At 50.4% G+C, this 18,564-nt stretch overlaps 1 protein-coding gene across 29 annotated transcripts in view; it reads left to right on the forward strand.

Moving 5' to 3' along the window:
• The window catches only part of EPB41L1 (erythrocyte membrane protein band 4.1 like 1), a 164,808-nt gene that overhangs the window by 93,884 nt on the left and 52,360 nt on the right, over positions 1-18,564 (forward strand). For 28 of the 29 annotated variants that reach the window (XM_021921095.2, XM_021921096.2, XM_031656722.1 and 25 more), the window contains 4 exons: positions 11,612-11,802; positions 13,397-13,561; positions 15,770-15,874; positions 16,445-16,487. In XM_021921095.2, the coding sequence (XP_021776787.1) occupies positions 11,626-11,802; positions 13,397-13,561; positions 15,770-15,874; positions 16,445-16,487 (490 nt within the window). In that variant the 5' untranslated portion in view covers positions 11,612-11,625. Of the gene's footprint in view, positions 1-68; positions 843-11,611; positions 11,803-13,396; positions 13,562-15,769; positions 15,875-16,444; positions 16,488-18,564 lie in introns of those variants that run through there. The other variant, XM_009216191.4, reaches the window with a different exon arrangement.

An 18,564-nucleotide genomic window follows, 5' to 3' on the forward strand; every position in this document is an offset into this window, starting at 1 on the left:
CTGTCACTCAGGCTGGAGTGCAGTGGCATAGTCACAGCTCACTGTGACCTCAAACTCCCAGGTTCTAGTGATCCTCCTGCCTCAGCCTCTTGAGTAGCTGGGACTACAGGTGCACCCCACCTGGCTAATTTAGGGGGGCGCGGGGTAAAGACAGTGTCTCGCTGTGTTGCCCAGCTGCTCTCAAACTCCTGGGCCCAAGCAATCCTCCCGCCTTGGCCTTCCAAAGTGCTGAGATTACAGGCCACCACACCCTGCCTATCTCGTTTAATTCTCACTATATACCTTGGAGGTGCAGGGGATAGTCTTCTCAATAGAGGTTAAGTAACCTGCCTGAGGTCACCAAGCCTGTGGCATCAGGATTCCAGCTCTGGCTCCTAAGCCCATGTCCGTAACTGCTGTTTCCTGCTCACTCTCAACAATGACTAATTGGTGAGGTCCAAGCGAAATGGTTATAAAAAGATCCTTTAAATTGTAAAGTGCCCTGCATGTGGGAGGGATTGATACTGCTGTTATTATTTCTACATCCAGAGCAACGGTAGCTTTGGTTATATGGTCTACAGCAAGTTGGAGGTCGTGGGATGTAGCAGCATTGAGTGGGGAGAGCACTGGACTGTGAGCCAGCAAACTTGAGTCCTAGTCCTGGCTCTCCTTGGAACTGACTAGCCATGTGGCCTTGGCCACTAAGCTGCCTGGGAAATAAGCTCACCTACTCCGTGTGGCCCTTATGCAGCTCAAATGAGATAAAGCCCAGAAGACAGCCAGCACGTTGCCCGGCTCTCAGAGGATACCCTGCTAGTGGGAGGTCTCGCTCTGCCTTCTGCATCATCATCAGGATGGGCCAGGTGGGATGCATTTCTCCGTTTTGATGCTGTTACTCTGCAGTTCTGTGCTGTCACGTGGTCCCCAGCCCACCACTGCACATCAGCCTGAGGCTCCCCGGTGGCCCGTGAAGCTTTTGGGCAAGAAGCCAAGGCTGATGGGTGGTGGCCTCTTCACATTGTTTGGTTTAAAGTGGTGTCTGTGGGTACTGCAAGCCTCTGACAAATTGCCATCTCCCCACTGCCATGTACAAACCCGAACACCAGACAGCATGACTACAGACCCAGCTCCGTTTTTGATCCTTCTGGCCTGGCTGTGAAGGTGGCCTGAGGTCTCAGAGGCAGCTCTCTCAACCTGTACCCTCCATCCTTTCATTCATGTCCATGTAGACATTATCACTCAAGAAAGTGAGTGTTCCATACTGGGGAAATCCCCTTGGGAAGTCACATCATCTCCAGCAAGTGAGAGAAATAAAAAGCCCTAATAGGCACTCTTTCTTTTTTTTTTTTCTTGTAATTCTTCTTTTTTCTTTTCTGACTACAAAAGTAATACATGCTTATAGTAGAAAATTGAAAAATACAGAGGAAAAGGCCCATATTTCCTTCTCCAAGGGAAGGCTATTATTAACATTTTAGTCTTTGGACTTAATTGGAGAGTATCTAATATTTCTGGAGCAAATATTTCTAATATTCTGGTACGTGTCTAGTGTTTTATAGGCATGATCTGATTCCATTTTCATAGTAAGCCTGTGAGGTATGCAAGATTATAATCATGACTTTACAGATGAACAGACTGAGGCACAAAGAGGTTAAGGGGCTTGCTTACGGTTCCATTGCCTTCCTTGACTTCTTAGCCTATTCTGCCTCTTCTCAGGCTCACCTCATCCTAAATGAGCATCAGGTGGTGGATCAGTCTGATTCTGACCGGAAACAGAATTCCACTCAGATGCTTCCCCTGAGGAGATGTTAATAAAGGTGTGAGCAGGGTGAGGGGAACCCACACGGGATGCTGAGGCACCCACAAACTAACAGGGACAGAAGGCGTTACCAGCTCTCGGCCTGAATAAGCAGGAGGGAGCGGTGTTACCTGAGTTCGGTGACCGGTAGAGGGGGGCAGGGAGCTGTCGCAGAGGGGCTCAGCCACTACTGGGACCACAGAGAGAGAAACTGGGGAAGATACACCCAAGATCTTTCTCCTTCCACCTTCTGACTTCCTGCCAATGCCTTCTTCTTTATTTTTTCTTTAAGACAGAGTCTTTCTCTGTCGTCCAGGCTGGAGTGCAGTAGCATCATCTCTGCTCACTGCAACCTCCACCTCCCAGGTCTGCCTCAGCCTCCCTGGTAGCTGGAACTACAGGCACCTGCCACCACACCCAGTTAATTTTTGTATTTTTAGTAGAGACAGGGTTTCACCTTGTTGGCCAGGCTGGTCTCAAACTCCTGACCCTAAGTCATTGCCCACCTTGGCCTCCCAAAGTGCTGGGATTACAGGCATGAGCCACTGTGCCCGGCCCCTGCCAGTGCCTTCTATTGGCCAAATGGAACCAGAAGCCAGGAGACAAGGGAGCTCAAGGGACAGTCCAATGGGCCAGCCTCCTGCTTCTTCAAGCAGGCCATGGATCTGGGGGTGCAAATGGAGACTAACAACCCAGGCGGCATGGTTGTAGGGAGATGGGAGAGACGTGTCCCCTGACTTCCCAGAAAGAAAGAGTTGTCTTAGTAACTGATTATTAAAAACATCATTCAAAACAAAAGACTTTTTTCTGCCTGGCAGTCTCTTGGTGTTTTGGTGTCTCCTCCCTCCCCTGCCTCCCCGTCTCCTCTCTCACCTGGTTCAGAATTCCCAAGAACAACTAAGCAACAGTCTTTGGTATCATCAGTGTGCAGGGTTTAGAAGAGACAGCTTTGCTTGCGCCATACATGTGGCTGTGTGTGTTCTCATGTTGTTTCACTGCTGCGCTTATGCATGCCACCGTGCCTGGCCCAGGACATTAACTTTTGTATCTCAAAGTCTTTCCATTCTCTGTAATAGCCTTGATCTCCATGGCCTTCCTCTGATGTGGAGGACAGGGTCTCTCATCCCCGTTTGACACATGAGGAAACTGATGCTCAGAAAGAGGAAGTGGCCAGGTGTGGTGGCTCACGCCTGTAATCCCAGCACTTTGGGAGGCCAAGGCGGGTGGATCACCTGAGGTCAGGAGTTCAAGACCAGCCTGGCCAACATGGTGAAACCCTGTCTCTACTAAAAATACAAAAATTAGCTGGGTGTGTGGTGGCATGCACCTGTAATCTTAGCTACTTGGGAGGCTGAGGCAGGAGAATCGCTTGAACCAGGGAGGCAGAGGTTGCAGTGAGCCAAGACTGTGCCACTGCACTCTAGCCTCAGCGACAGAGTGAGACTCCATCTCAAAAAAGAAAAAAGAAAGAGGAAGTGACCTGCCCAAAGCTGATCAGATCGGAAGTGGAAGCACTGAAGCAGCAATGGTCCTGATTCTGAGTTCAGCTCTTCCTAGTATGTTTCATTTTCAATCTTGGGAAGTCTTTCTTTAGCCAGCCCCAACCCTGGGAGAAGTCAGTATAGCTTGAGCCCCCTGAGGTTGCCGGAATGCCATATAGTGGGAAGAACTCTGGAATCAGAGATACCTGGCACAGCCTTATGACCTTGGACAAATCCATTTGCCTCTTTGAGCGTGTGCATCCTCATTAGTAAAATAAGGAGAATAATATCAGGACTTTGGATGGAAACATCAGGTGTTGAGATAAACTAAATCATCAGGAGAGGAGGGCTGGCTGGTAGCCACAAAGGCTCGCAAGGTGAATGCAGCCCGGGTCTGTATCCTCAGTTGGGTAGACTAGAAGTTGTCTCTTTGTGTTCTATCCATCAGTCATCCATGTATTCAACCATTTATCCATCTACCTCTCCATCTGATGCCAGATCTGCTGAATATGAATTCTGGCACTGCCGTTTATTAGCTGTGTGACTTGGGGCAAGTTCCTTAACTTCTCTGCTTCAGTTTCTTCTTTTGTAAAACAGGGATAATAAGAGTACCTATTACCCATTATAGGTTATTGTGAAGATGAAGTGAGTTCATTGATGTAAAGTACTCAGATTAGTGCCTAGCAAATAGCAGACTACAAATGATAACTTTGTTGTTATTTATCAGGAACTGCGCTGAGCCCTGGGAATAATGGCTAATGAGACAAAATTCTTATCTTTATGGAGTTTATTTTAGAAGAAAGGATAAAAACAAATAAGTAAATCAATCAATGATAGAAGATCAGTTTGTGATAATTACTATGAAAACCAACCACCCAGCTGGGCGTGGTGGCTCATGCCTGTAATCCTAGTACTTTGGGAGGCCAAGGCAAGCGGATTGGCTGAGCTCAGGAATTCGAGACCATCCTGGTCAACACAGTGAAACCCAATCTCTACTAAAATACAAAATAATTAGCTGGGCGAGGCTGTGTGTGCCTGTAATCCTAGCTACTGGGGAGGCTGAGGCAGGAGAATTGCTTGAACCTGGGAGGCAGAGGTTGCAGTAAGCCGAGATCACGCCACTGCACTCCAGTCTGGACAAGAGAACGAGACTGTCTCCAAAAAAAAAAGAAAAAGAGAAAGAAAACCAACCACCCAACCCAGCATGCTTGCTTAATGAATTTGAAGTTTCTGTTTGGGGTGATAAAAATTTTTGGAAATAGATAGTGGTGATTTTTGCACAACATTGTGAATGTAATTAATGCCTCTGAATTGTTACCCTTAACAATGGTTAAAATGGCAAAATGAAACAAAAACAAAACAATCTAGCATGCTGTAACCAAAAAAATAGGGGAAAGGACCTAAATAAATTAGACAGGGTGGTCAAGGGGCACACAGATTCACAATCTGAAGGTGCGAGCTGCCAAGCTGTCCATGCAGAGGGAACATTACAATCATTAAGGACAAAGCCCCAAAGCCTGGCACAGTTGAAGAACAGACGGAAAGCCAATGTGACAGGCTCATGGTGATGGTGGCGGTATGGGGAGGCAGTAGGGGACCAGTAGTGGTGGGAGCTGATGCTGAAAAGATGGGTCACAGTCATATACAGAGGTCTGTAGCTTTGATAAGGAGTTTGTGTTTTATGTTAATGGGAGGCCCTTGGGGGTTTTAAAGAGGGCATCTGGCGGGCGCAGTGGGTCACGCCTGTAATCCCAGCATTTTGGGAGGCCGAGGTGGGCAGATTGATTACCTGAGCTCAGGAGTTCAAGACCACCCTGGGCAACATGGTGAAACCCCATCTCTACTAAAAATACAAAAATTAGCTGGGCGTGGTGGCAGGTGCCTATAGTCCCAGCTACACGGGAGGCTGAGGCAGGAGATTTGCTTGAATCCAGGAGGTGGAGGTTACAGTGAGCTGAAATCACGCCACTGCATTCCAGCCTGGGCCACAGAGCGAGACTCCATCTCCAAAAATAATAATAATAACAATAATAATAAATAAAAAATAAAGAGGGTGTCCACTGAGAGTTTTGGAAAGATTCTTATGGCTGCTTTGTGGATAATAAACTCTAGGAGGGCCTGAGTGGTCACAGGGAGACCATGGAGCAGGCTGGGGCAGCTCTCCTGGAACAAGCTGATAGTGGCTTAGATTTAGGCAGTTGCAATGGTGATGGAGAAAAAGAGCAAATCCAAGTTACTGGACTCAGAGATGCTGACTCATGCTAACCCTGGTTAGAGGGCCTGATGTATAAACCAGATACCAGTTGATTCATTTTTAAGGAGTGGTTTCACTGCCAGGCTGAGTGGATATTGCCTCATCTGGGCTAGGACACCCTCTCCCTGCAGGCCACCCGGATAAAGATCCACAGCTAAGAAGGCTGCTGAGTGCCCCTGGAAGGTGAGCTAGAGGAGCCAGAGGGTGGTTAGGATGTTGAAGAGCATCAGATGCTGACAGTCTGCTGCGCCAGCCCCAGCCCAGGCAAGCATCCCTGGCCTCACTGGGTTCCTTTCCCCCAGACAGAGCAAGTACAGGCGCTGTCAGCATTTATTTCTCTGGCTGACCTTTCTCTTTTCTAATCCTGTGCATTAGGCCTTTCATATGTTAGTGTCATCAGTCTGGTCCTGCTGGCTGTCTCTTAGAAACATCTCTTTCTCCATTTCTCCATTTGTTGTGGGTGGACACTTCTGAACTCCCATTCTCAGGCCCTCCTCACTGTAGCTTCCCATTACTGCTGGTAATTATAGACCCTACATCTCAGGCTTGTTTTATTGGGTGTATACCATGCTAAGTGCTTTTTTCTTTTCTTTTTTTTTAGATGGAGTCTTGCTCTGTTGCCAGGCTGGAGCAGTGGTGCGATCTCGGGTCACTGCAACCTCCGACTCCCTGGTTCAAGCCATTCTCCTGCCTCAGCCTCCCGAGTAGCTGGGACTACAGACACGTGCCACCACGCCCAGCTAATTTTTGTATTTTTGGTAGAGACAGGGTTTCACCATGTTGGCCAGGATGGTCTCCATCTCCTGACCTTGTGATCTGCCCACCTCGGCCTCCCAAAGTGCTGGGATTACAGGCGTGAGCCACCACGCCCGGCCTCTAAGAGCTTTCTCTGTGTTATTTTCCTAAATCTCCTTCACCATCCTGAGAGGGAGGGAGGAGTGTCTCTGTTTTATAAAACAGGCAACTCAGGGCCAGGCATAGTGGCTCACGCCTGTAATCCTAGAACTTTGGGAGGCCGAGGCGGGTGGATCACAAGGTCAGGAGTTTGAGACCAACCTAGCCAAGATGGTGAAACCCCGTCTCTACTAAAAACACAAAAATTAGCCGGCTGTGGGCACCTGTAATCCCAGTTACTAGGGAGGCTGAGGCAGGCGAAATCACTTGAACCCAGGGAGGCGCAGGTTGCAGTGAGCTGAGATCGCTACACTCTAGCCTGGGTGACAGAGCAAGACTCTGTCTCAAAAAAACAAAACAAAAAAAACAGTGGCAACTCAGGCTCAGAAAAGTGAAGTCACTTGTCCGAGGTCACAGAGTGAGCAGGCATTGGCACTAGGCTTTGGATCTGGGTGTGCCTGACTTCAAAGCCTGTGCTGTGAACCACTGAGCCACAGGGCCACCTGCTCTACCTCCCTTCAAGAGGTCCATGAATGACCGTATGAAGTCTCTAGCCCTGGGCCTGGCTGGCAGCAGCGCTTAGTGATGGGAGCCCTGTCCTTCTGCACGGAGATGCTTCTGACTCTTGCAAGGCTGCCTGCACCCTCCCAGCCCCATCACTCCTCCCAAGCTCCAACCAGTCCCTCCCTCCAGGCTGTTTGGTGCTCACCTTTATAGGCTTCTCACTCTGAAGTGCCAGAACGTCAAGGTCTCCTCTCCATCCCCTGCCATCCCCCTTCTTCCCATCTCTGGACATTTGCCCACATGGTGACTCAGCTCAAATGCTCTCTCTGCATCTTCTGTCTAAGGTGGCTCAAGCCTGTAATCCCAGCACTTTGGGAGGCCGAGACGGGAGGATCACAAGGTCAGGAGATCGAGACCATCCTGGCTAACATGGTGAAACCCCGTCTCTACTAAAAAATACAAAAAACTAGCCGGGCGAGGTGGCGGGCGCCTGAAGTCCCAGCTACTCGGGAGGCTGAGGCAGGAGAATGGCATAAACCCGGGAGGCAGAGCTTGCAGTGAGCTGAGATCCGGCCACTGCACTCCAGCCTGGGTAACAGAGCCAGACTCCGTCTCAAAATAAATAAATAAATAAATAAATAATAAATAAATAAATGGCTCCCTTTTTTCAACACCTAATTCCACCTTCATCCCCCACCCACCCTAGAAGCTTCCTTTGGGAACTCCAGGCTACAGTCCAGATCACCAGGTCCCCAGACTCTGCTGAGAGGCTGAAACATAAATGGCAAATCTAAATCACCTCCTGCCTAAGTGTTTAGCAATTTCCTGGGTGAGCATCCTCCTCCCACGTTGCAGCCAGCTCTTCGGGAACCAGCACGTGCTTCCCTCCAGGGGCCACTGCGGTGCCTGGCCCGGCCTAGCTGCACAGCAAGCTCCATCAGTCTGTGTTCACCTGGGCCTGGGCGGAACCATGCCTACGTGGCAGGCTATGTCAGAAGCCAGGGCCAGGCCCTCAGCTCCCTTTCTGTGGCCTAGTGAGAGAACCATGCTCTTATCCTTGGATATGTGAAATAAAGATGTCATCATATATTTTTTTAAAAGATGTTATTTTTGATTTATAAATTTTTAAAAGATTTAAACAGATTTTATCTCCTTCTCATACTGCCATACCAAGCCATGTGCATCAGAAAAATTTCTTTTTTGACCTCTAACTTAAACTTATTCAAGGAATCTCCAAGTATAGTAGCAAAACCAAAAACTACAGTTAAACAGAAGAAAAAATAATCTGTCTTCCTGCCACCCAGAAATAATTATAGTTAATACTTTGCTGAATTTTCCATATCTGTGCATGTGTATTCATTAACATAGAGTTAATCTGTACAAACTGTTGTGTATCATGCTTTTATACTCAAATCTTTTCCATGATTTTTTACATTTTTTTCTTTAACTCTCTAGAGTGAATGAGCCATCATTTCTCTCAGTAGCTCCTGGCCATGGAATGCAGAGGTGGCTCCTGCCACGTCCTTGGTGTTCAGCCTGAGCCTGAGTGCTTTCTCCTTTGCGGGGTTCTGTTGAGGTTTGCTTGAGGCAGCCAAGTACAGTGGAGAGAAGGCAGACCTAGAGTTAGGATCTGGGGAGTCTGGAGGCTGGGGAGGGAGGAGAGTGGGCGGAGGAACCAGGGAAATCTGGTTTCTGAGGAAATCACTGTCAGTCGTCCTTTTTGCTCACTGGGTCTTACCTGTAAAGGAAGAGGAGTAGATTGAATTATCTCAAAAATTATCTCAAAAGGCATCCAGCTCCTCTCCTCTGTGGTTCTGGGAGCGCCGGGCATTTGCTGCCAGCGGGCTCTGCTGGAGACTCAGCCAGAGGAAGACTGGGATATTTATTTAAGGTTGCTTTCCTGGCTATTTCAAGAAACCTCAGACCCAGGAAAAGTTCCGGGAGTATGAACTGAAATCAGATTGAGGCCATTGGAGAGGGAAGAGTGGAAGTGTCTCTTCCACTGCCTGGGCCCACGAGGGGTCGTGTGGATTCTGCATCTCACAGCAGAAAACACACAGATGAGTCTGTGGATGCTTTTTTTTTTTTTCTTTTTTTCTTTTTAAGCAAAATTAAGCAGGCAGTTATTTTAAGAGTTCTTGCCTATAGGCCTTATCTGGCATTATGACCAGTATCCTTAAGTGCAGGCTCAGAAAAGATCCTGAGCCTGGCGCACAGGTATCATGTGGACCCTTCCAAGGCTGTGGGCTCCCCTAAAGCAGCTCTCATTGCTTTGTATCCTGGCCTGGAGTCAGCACTCATTGTCCTGTAAGTGACAGAGAGCCTTTATTTAACTGTGGCTTTAAGTTATACCCATAAAGCACAGAGTAGTGTGCTTGAGTGGAAAGCATTTCTGTGTGGGGAGGAGGTGATGGGACCCAGGCCTTCCCTTCCTCCTCATCTTCCTTCTTAATAGTAGCATCAGTAACAACAAACCCTCTCATTTGTACTACACGCCTCCACATACAAAGCCTTTCCCCCGTTATCCACTCTGTGGGGGACTGAGGATGTTCAGGGTCCCAGAGCTCTCCTGTGCCTAAGTGGGGTGCTCAGGGTCCCTGGCTTTCTGTCCAGTGCTCTTGGCTTTGGGCTGGGCTGATGCTCACTGAGATGCAGGGAGAAAAACTGAAAAATGAAAAGGAAGTGTGGGGCAGGGGACCTGGAGCACGTGGCTAGCCCAGGGTGGATGCTGTGTCTGTCTGTCTGTCTGTCTATCAGAGGTGTCCCATGATGGATGGTGCAGGGGAGAGGGCCTGCCAGGTCTAGCTTGAATCACTCTCATGTAATATGATAGATTTAGAGGAAGGGCCTGGACTCAGGGGTGAGGGTTCCTGCTCATTTCTCTATTTCCCTGATTTTAGCTTCAAAGCTTTTTTTTGAGGATCTGTTGATTGGGGGCAGGAATGGTTGCATCTGATGCCCCTCCCCTCCCCTACATTTTAAAAAAGCCAACTCGTACGTTTAAAAAAGTACATCCGTATATTTTATTTATTTATTTATTATTTTTGCGATGGAGTCTTGCTCTGTCACCCAGGCTGGAGTGCAGTGGCTCACTGAAACCTCTGCCTCCTGGGTTCAAGCGATTCTCCTGCTTCAGCCTCCCAAGTAGCTGGGATTACAGGCATGCATCACCACACCCAGCTAATTTTTGTATTTTTAGTAGAGATGAGGTTTCACCATGTTGGCCAGGCTGGTCTCGAACTCCTGACCTCAGGTGATTCGCCAGCCTCGGCCTCCCAAAGTGCTGGGATTACAGGCATGAGCCACTGCTCCTAGCCTACGTATGTATATTTTAAAAGATAAAAGTAGTTCCAAAGCATATAAAGTGAAAAGTGAAGTTTTCTCTCTTATGTCACCCTGTTCCCAGGGATCTCTTTCATTTTCCTCTACCCACTTCTGCCTTACCAACCTCTCTTAACAATTTGGTGAGTATCCTTTTAGAGCTTTTACTAAATGTGTGCAAACACAAACATATGTTGTTGAGGTTACTGTTTTGTTTTTCTTTTTCTTTTTTTTTTTGTTGGAGAAGGAGTCTTGCTCTGTTGCCCAGGCTGGAGTGCAGTGGTACAATCTCAGCTCACTGCAACCTCTGCCTCCCAGGTTCAAGTGATTCTCCTGCTTCAGCCTCCTGAGTAGCTGGGATTATAGACGTGCACCACCACACCAGGCTACTTTTTGCATTTTTAGTAGAGACGAGGTTTCACCATGTTGGCCAGGTTGTCTTGAACTGCTGACCTCAGGTGATCCACCCTCCCCGGCCTCCCAAAGTGCTGGGATTACAGACGTGAGCCACTGCACCTGGCCTGTTTTGTTTTTCAAATATAAAAATGAGACCATGCCATTCTCTCTCTTTCTCTCTCTGTAACTTGCTTATTCCAGCAGAATAGCTGGGCAATGGGTCCTTGACTCTCTGAAATCTCCTCATTTACTGCTGAAAGGGGAAAATGACAGGAATCGTTCATCCCAGAGAGCATTTCTCTACGTTGCTCATGTTTTGGATGAGTCCCAGAGAGGTGAAGTGACTGCCACATTTGTGGCCGACTTGGGGAATGAGCCTATTCTTTTGACTTTTACATCGTCAAGGCTGCACGGTTTGTTTTTTTTTTTTTCCCCTAAGTTTCTTCCTGTCATTCTCTTTCTGGATCTGTTCTGTGAAGTTAGCAGGGCAGGAATTATTGAAGCTTGGGGCATGAAGAGGTGTGTCCAGCTTCAGCACTGGAAGTGTCTGGAACCCAGGGCTCTTTTGGTTAAATTCTGTGAATCCAGCTTTGCTGAGGGGCTACCAAGTGCCAGGTGAGGTGGCTGGAGAGACAGCCTAGTTTGGGCCCTGCCTAGAGGCGGTCACCAGCGGCCCCATGTGCTCCTGGCAGAGCGGGACTCCCTGGAAGGACTCATCATCCCTACGAAAGGCCCAGAGATTAGAGTCCCTGAAGAGCTGCAGACACAGGGTGGGAGGGGTGCCTGTGACCTCGGCCACTAACCCCTCACCTCCTATGACCCTCCCTCCTCCCCACTTCCTCTGTCTCTCCCTCCCTCCTCCCTTTGCCCTGTGACTCTTTGTCCGTTTGCCTCCATCTGTCTCTCTCCGCGTGTGGTTCCTGCCCCTCTCGCTGTCACACCATTGCTGTCCCTCCCTGTCACATGATCTCCTTCATGCCAATGCAGGCGTGCTGGTCACCATGACAACAGAGACAGGCCCCGACTCTGAGGTGAAGAAAGCTCAGGAGGAGGCCCCGCAGCAGCCCGAGGCCGCCGCCGCTGTGACCACTCCTGTGACCCCTGCAGGCCACGGCCACCCAGAGGCCAACTCCAATGAGAAGCATCCACCCCAGCAGGACACGCGGCCTGCTGAACAGGTGTGTGCACGAGAGCATGGGCGTCCCTTTCCTGCCCAGACCGTCCTCCAGGTCCAGTTCTTAGGGCCCCAGTATTTTTTCAGGAGGGAGGAAAGAAGGAAACTAAGATTTATTAGTGACCCGTTACATGCCAAGCACTGTGCTGGGAGCATTGTAGTTATTTTCTTTTCTTTTTGAGGCAGGTCTCACTCTGTTGCCTAGGCGGGAGTGCAGCCTCAATCTCCCGGGCTCAAGCAGTCCTCCCGCCTCAGCCTCCTGAGTAGCAGGGACAACAGGTGTGCACCACCACACCTAGCTAATTGTTTTCACTTTCTTTTTTTTTTTTGAGTTGGAGTCTCGCCCTGTCACCCAGGCTGGAATGCAGTGGTGCCACTGCACTCTTGGTTCACTGCGACCTCTGCTGCCCAGGTTCAAGCAATTCTCCTGCCTCAGCCTCCTTAGTAACTGGGATTACAGACATGCACCACCATGCCTGGCTAATTTTTGTATTTTTAGTAGAGACAGGGTCTCACCATATTGGCCAGGCTGGTCTCAAACTCCTGAGCTCAGGTAATCCACCTGCCTCGGCCTCCCAAAGTGCTGGGATTACAGGTGTGATCCACTGTGCCTAGCCATATATATATATATATTTTTTTTAACTTTCAGTAGAGATGAGGTCTTGCTATGCTGCCTAGGCTGGTCTCGAACTCCTGGGCTCAAGTGATCCTCCCACCTTGGCCTCCCAAAGTGCTGGGATTACAGGTGTGAGCCACCATGCTTGGCCCATTGTGGTCATTTTTAAATTTTATTCTCTCAAACTAAAGAGGGTAGCTACTAACTCCCCCATTTTACACTTGGGGAAACTGAGCACCAGCAGGATAAAGTGAGTTATCCAAAGTCACACTGCCATAAAGTAACAGAGGTGAAGTCAAATCTAGATCTGATTTTGAAGCCTGAGTTCTTTCCATTTATTTTCCTACCCCTGAACCTGTCTGTTCTAGCTTGGCTAGCCCCATGTTCTAGCTTGGCTAGCCCCTAAAGCTACAACAGATTCACCTCATCATCTAATTAACACCTTCCTTAATTCACGACAGGCCTGGAGGTGGCAGGGACTTGGCCAAGATCACTGAGGGCATCAGCAGTGGAGTTAGGGCCCGGGGCAGGGGGCGGGGCGAGGGCAGGTCTCTGGCCTTTCTCCTCTCTTTTAACTCAGTCCACAGCTCCCAGACTCCTGCTAGATCCAGTGACAGACAAAGAGAAGGAGACCAGATGGATGCTATGCTGAGTCACGCGCTGCTCTAGGGAGACAGGGCAGCTCTGGCCACTGGCTTTGGTTTCATGGGATGCTCCTGCCTCAGAGGATGCCTATGGCAGCAGTAGCCTGCAGGGAAGATGGGGACCCCTCACATGAGGCCACCCATTGTGCATGGAAGCCCTGGCTCTCCTTCTGCACACACCAGCCGTAGACCCTAGTTGCCCTGTGAGTCTCAGACGGCAGCGACTCTCATTCTGGGGTTTGTCTTGGCCCCAGATGCCTCCATATTGCTTCTTCCTTATATGAAAGGCCATGGCTTAAAACTCACTGAGCAAACTGTTCCCTTGCTTGGTCTTGCAGAGCCTAGACATGGAGGAGAAGGACTACAGTGAGGCCGATGGCCTGTCGGAGAGGACCACGCCCAGCAAGGCCCAGAAATCACCCCAGAAGATTGCCAAGAAATACAAGAGTGCCATCTGCCGGGTCACTCTGCTTGATGCCTCGGAGTATGAGTGTGAGGTGGAGGTAGGGGAGCACTGCGTGCCATATGTCCTGTCCCCGGTTGGCCAGCCTCAGGTCCAGGGCAGGCTCCTGTGTGTACCCAGCCTGGGCCAAACCAGAGGAGTCCTGGACCGGCCACAGCATCCAGAGAGATGACCTGGCTCGGAGCTCCTTTGTACAGATGGTGGCACCAAAGCCTGGAGAGAGTGGTTATGGTTGCAAATAGAATTAGACGAGATACAGGGCTGGCACCACGGGAAGATTTTACAGGGTGACTATACCTTGGCAAGGATGCCACCATGTAAGGGCTGATCTACAAACAGTAGACCTGGGAACTGGGCTCCCCTATTCACCCAGGAGAGACTGACATTTAAATTAAATCATTTTTATATACTGGGTGGAGAGAGGGCTCCTCCTTTCCTAGTGAATATCCCTGTCCAGGGTACCATCTCAAGTCTCCAGGACAAACTAGTCACCTGAGGGTTCTATAGCAAGCCCATCACCCCATCACAGGGAGGCGGCTCACTGGGAGGATGTCACCCAGGCCGTGTAGAAACCTTGCCCCATGGTGGTGACACAGCAGATGCCTCCTTCTGGGGTTGGCCCTCCTGGCCTCACATCTAGGTCTCCTTTTCCTGTATAGGTTCTGACTCCTGCCCTAATTCTGAGCTCTCGCTTGCCCCCTCTGTGAGCCCTTAGAGGTTCTACCCCTGCCTAGGCAGCATTCCTGGCCCTTCTCCGCATGTGTCAAAGAGCTCAGAGGGTGTCCTTGCTACTAAGATTTATAGGAGCTGCCCCCTTTTCTCCCTCATGCCCTGGTTTTAGGGATGTGACTTACTCCTGAGTCCTGGGAGGCTGAGTCCCTCTTCTCTACAGGGTTTTGTTTTGTTTTTATGTGTATGTATTTTTTCTTTTTTCTTTTTTTTCTTTTTTTGTTGAGACAGAGTCTTGCTCTGTTGCCCAGGCTGGAGTGCAGTGATGCAATCTTGGCTCACTGCGACCTCCACCTCCCAGATTCAAGCAGTTCTCCTGCTTCAGCCTCCTGAATAGCTGGGATTACAGGTGCCCACCACCACACCCAGCTAATTTTTGTATTTTTAATAGAGACAGGGTTTCACCATGTTGCCCAGGCTGGTCTCAAACTCCTGGCCTCAAGTGGTCTGCCTGCCTTGGCCTCCCAAAGTGCTGGGATTACAGGCATGAGCCACTGCACCTGACTGTGTATGTATTTTGTCTATAGAAAGATTTCACCTTCCCTGTTCCTGGGACAAAGGAAAGGGCTATCTTCTATGTCCTCTCTCCTACCGTGATGGTCCCCAAGATGCCATTTCTGCCTGTCCTAGAAGTGCATAAAGCATTTGACTGAGGCCAGGTCCTCTCTCTCTGATGATCTCCAGATTCAGGAATTCCTTGTGAGGCTTGGTCCTGAGGGCCCAACCAGACCTTACAGGGGCCTCACTCCCTCTCTAGAGTCCCTGCTTCTTTGGGTGGTGACTGCCTCTGTTCCCCTGCCCTGTGATCCCCTTATTGGTGCTCATCTTTACCCCTGTGGGTTTGGAGTGCACCCAGTCAGGTTCTTGGCTTCGTCATTTTGAATGGTGTTTCAGAGAGGCCCAAGCCTAGCTCTACAGGAGTGGGAGGAACCTATCCGGCCCTAACAATGGTTCTTCCAGCAGAAGCTGATGGAGGCCCCATGAGCCTCTGTGAAACCTCACTGGCTGTGGGGAAGGGAGTGGTGGGCTAGCCTGGGCTGCCCTGGATTTCACTCAGGGAAGGGAGGGTCACACTATGACCCTGAGTCCCAAGCCCTCCCCTTCTCCCCCTGCCTGCTTCTGTTATATTCCAGGGGCTTCTTCTCTTCCTCTCACATCTAAAGCTTGGGACTTGGTTTTCTGCTCCTTCAGTCTAAGTTAGCCTCCTTCTCTTAATCACTAAAAAGGAAGGAGAAAGCCGTCACTTCCTATGCCTTCCACTTCAGCTTCTCCCCAAGCAAGCTCAAGGTCCAGAAACCCCCACCAGAACTTGGAAGAAGGCCATCAAGGAGCTGGCCATTGTTGTCACCCCCTTAGGACTCAGAGGGCAGAGCCAGGTGGGTGGCAGGAGTGCTGCGTTCCTGTCCAGATGCCAAAAGGCCCTTGGGGTTTTTGAGTTGTCCTGGTGGAGCCTAGGGTATCTCCCAGCCTCGCCCCGGGGTATACTTCAGCCTCACAGCTGCTCTGCTTCCCTCCTCAGAAACATGGCCGGGGTCAGGTGCTGTTTGACCTGGTCTGTGAACACCTCAACCTCCTAGAGAAGGACTACTTCGGCCTGACCTTCTGTGATGCCGACAGTCAGAAGGTACCTGGACTAGGGAGCAGGGTGGGACCTGCACTTCCGTTAGGCCCCTGTAATCCTGGCCACCCCCCATGGCTTCCATTAGTGCTCAGATCACTAAGCGTCTTCTGTTTGCATATCCCCAAGGTTCAACCAGCCCTATCTACCCGCAGTTCCCTGTCTCAGCCATTTCTTGGTGACATACAGGTCACCCCCAGGTGGGAATTTGAAGAGCCCTGGTCTGGCTGCTAGAGTTGCTGGGGGAGCTTAGGAGCTCCCTGCCAGAGCCTCTCCCCCATCCTTGGGAGACTCTGAATTTCCTCCTTCCTGCCAGTCCCATTGCAGCTGTATCACCTGCTCACTGGAACTGCCTCAGGGCAGTGGCAGCTCCGGGACACTGGGTCCAAGCCTGTTAGTGAATCCTGGCCCCATTCCCCTCACCCCTTAGACCCAGGAAAAAGGGACCAGGAGGCTTAGCCAAGGAAGGGCGTTGCCCACAAGGGGCTGCTGACCAGCCATTTCAAGATATTTCTCCCAGCCCAGTCAGGTTCTTTCCTGCATCTTCCCTCTGAAGATCTCTGTCTTTTCTTTCAGAACTGGCTGGACCCCTCCAAGGAGATCAAGAAGCAGATCCGGAGTGAGTGGCTTGCTGTGGTTGGGGAGGTGAATGGGTGAGGGGATTCCAGGCCATGAGAACCTCCCTTGTACTGCTCTCTCCTCCTTTGGAAAGTGCATTCAGGCTGGGCGCCGTGGTTCATGCCTGTAATCCCAGTGCTTTGGGAGGCTGAGGCGGGCAGATCACTTGAGGTGAGGAGTTTGAGACCATCCTGGCCAACATGGGAAAAGCCTGTCTCTACTAAAAAAAATACAAAAATTAGCTGGGCTTGGTGGCGAGTGCTTGTAATCCCAGCTACTTGGGAGGCTGAGGCACTGGGACTGCCTCAAGCGATTCTCTTGAACCCAGGAGGCAGAGGTTGCAGTGAGCTGAGATCACACCACTGCACTCCAGCCTGGGCAACAGAGCAAAACTTCATCTCAAAAAAAGAAAACAACAACAACAAAAAAAGAAAGTGCATTCAGATCCATGAGTCCATGTACTCCACATGGCAGATCTTGGGAGAAGCCAGAGCGGGAAGGACAAGTCTAAGGCCCAGAGAAGAGAAACGACTGTGCAGAGTCACACAGCAAGTTAGCAGAGGAATCATAAATACATTCAGGACGTCTAGAAGGGACCTGCAGAGCCGTCTAGGACAAAGGACAAGCAGATGGGCTGGAAACAGCCACCCTTCTGTCCAGGAATGGTGCAGACTTCAGTAAGCAACGACCCTTTTCTCAGAGGCCCAGAGAGAGGCAGTTATTACCTAGGGTCACAGAGCCAAATGTTGGCTGAGCCAGGTCTTGAGTCCTGGTCTTCCAACACCATCCTGTGCTATTTTCAAGGCCTGGGGTGAAGGCAGATGAGCAGGCCAACAACCTGTCCTTTCTGGTCTAGAGAAAGCATGTTGGGAGGGATGGGGCGGCTCCCAAATGGCAGAAGTGGGAGGTAGGGGGCCCCAGCAAGGCAGCCTGAGCAGTTGGAGACCTGGGGCCTCGAGGTGGAGATGCCTCCACCCAGGGCCCCTCCCCCTTGGCTGTGGTTGGTCTCTCCTGAACTCCCTGGTCCCCTGGCTGGAAAGCTGTAGCTGAGCCTGTTGCCATGACAGCGGGCAGCTGGGCCCTGGGATGCCAGCTGACTCTGCAGGAGGGGGCTCGAGGAATTCTTCCTGTAGGTTCTGTCAGTTGGAGACAAAGAGGCAGGCACACAGACAGAGCGCAGTCCTCGGGGGGCTGACAGATCCTCTGCCTGGGCTTCAGGCTGTCCCCCGGGAGCCCCAGCCTGGCTGGGAGGCCTATGTCTCATGACTAAAGAGATTGGAACAGATAGATACAGGCAGCCGAGTGTGTGGTGTTTGGTCAGGACCAGGAGCTTGGGAAAGACAGGCGGCTGGACCAAATGGTCAGGTCTCAGCATCACTCCCAAAGGTGGCCTGCAGCCCCTGCCAGCACAGCCCAGGCCTGGTGGATGTCACTCCTTGTAGCCATCCCAAGTCATCGAGTAATAGTCTTGATCCCTAGCAAGCACCTTATCCAGGAGAGCCACAGTCTCTGCCTCTACCCCTGTAACTTCCAGCCATTCATCCTCATCCTACCTTCTGGTGCCCCAGTAGAGCAATTTTTTACCCTCTGTGTCAGCACCTCAGCCTTCTGAAAGTGGCGCCATTAGTCCTTGTAGCCTGGGCTTCAGAGGTGGGTGTATCTCCTCCCAAACCTCAGTGCACCTGGGGCAAGGTAGGGCAAAGTAGGGCACCTGGGGCAAGCTCTCCACCTCTCTGGGTCCCTGCTTCTCCTTGGCCAGTGGATTAGTAGTTCCTGCCTCATGAAGAGAGGATGACGGTTCAATGACATATGTATGGACAGCACCAAGCACATAGTAGGTGCTCAGTAGCTGTTTTCTTCTTGCTTCCCTGAGGCAATCTGGTGTGATAGTTAAGCAGACAGACACTGAGGCCAGACTGCCTGGATTTGAATGTTAACTCCATCTGCTTCTGGTGTTGACTGTGCCTCGGTTTCCTCCTCTGTAAAGCAGGGTAATGCTAGTACTTATATTTACATTGTGAGGATTAAATGAGTATTACATGTAGAATGGTGCCTGCACACAGTAGCACCCAGTATGC

Source organism: Papio anubis, chromosome 16, assembly GCF_008728515.1.
Source record: "Papio anubis isolate 15944 chromosome 16, Panubis1.0, whole genome shotgun sequence".
NCBI lineage: Eukaryota > Metazoa > Chordata > Mammalia > Primates > Cercopithecidae > Papio > Papio anubis.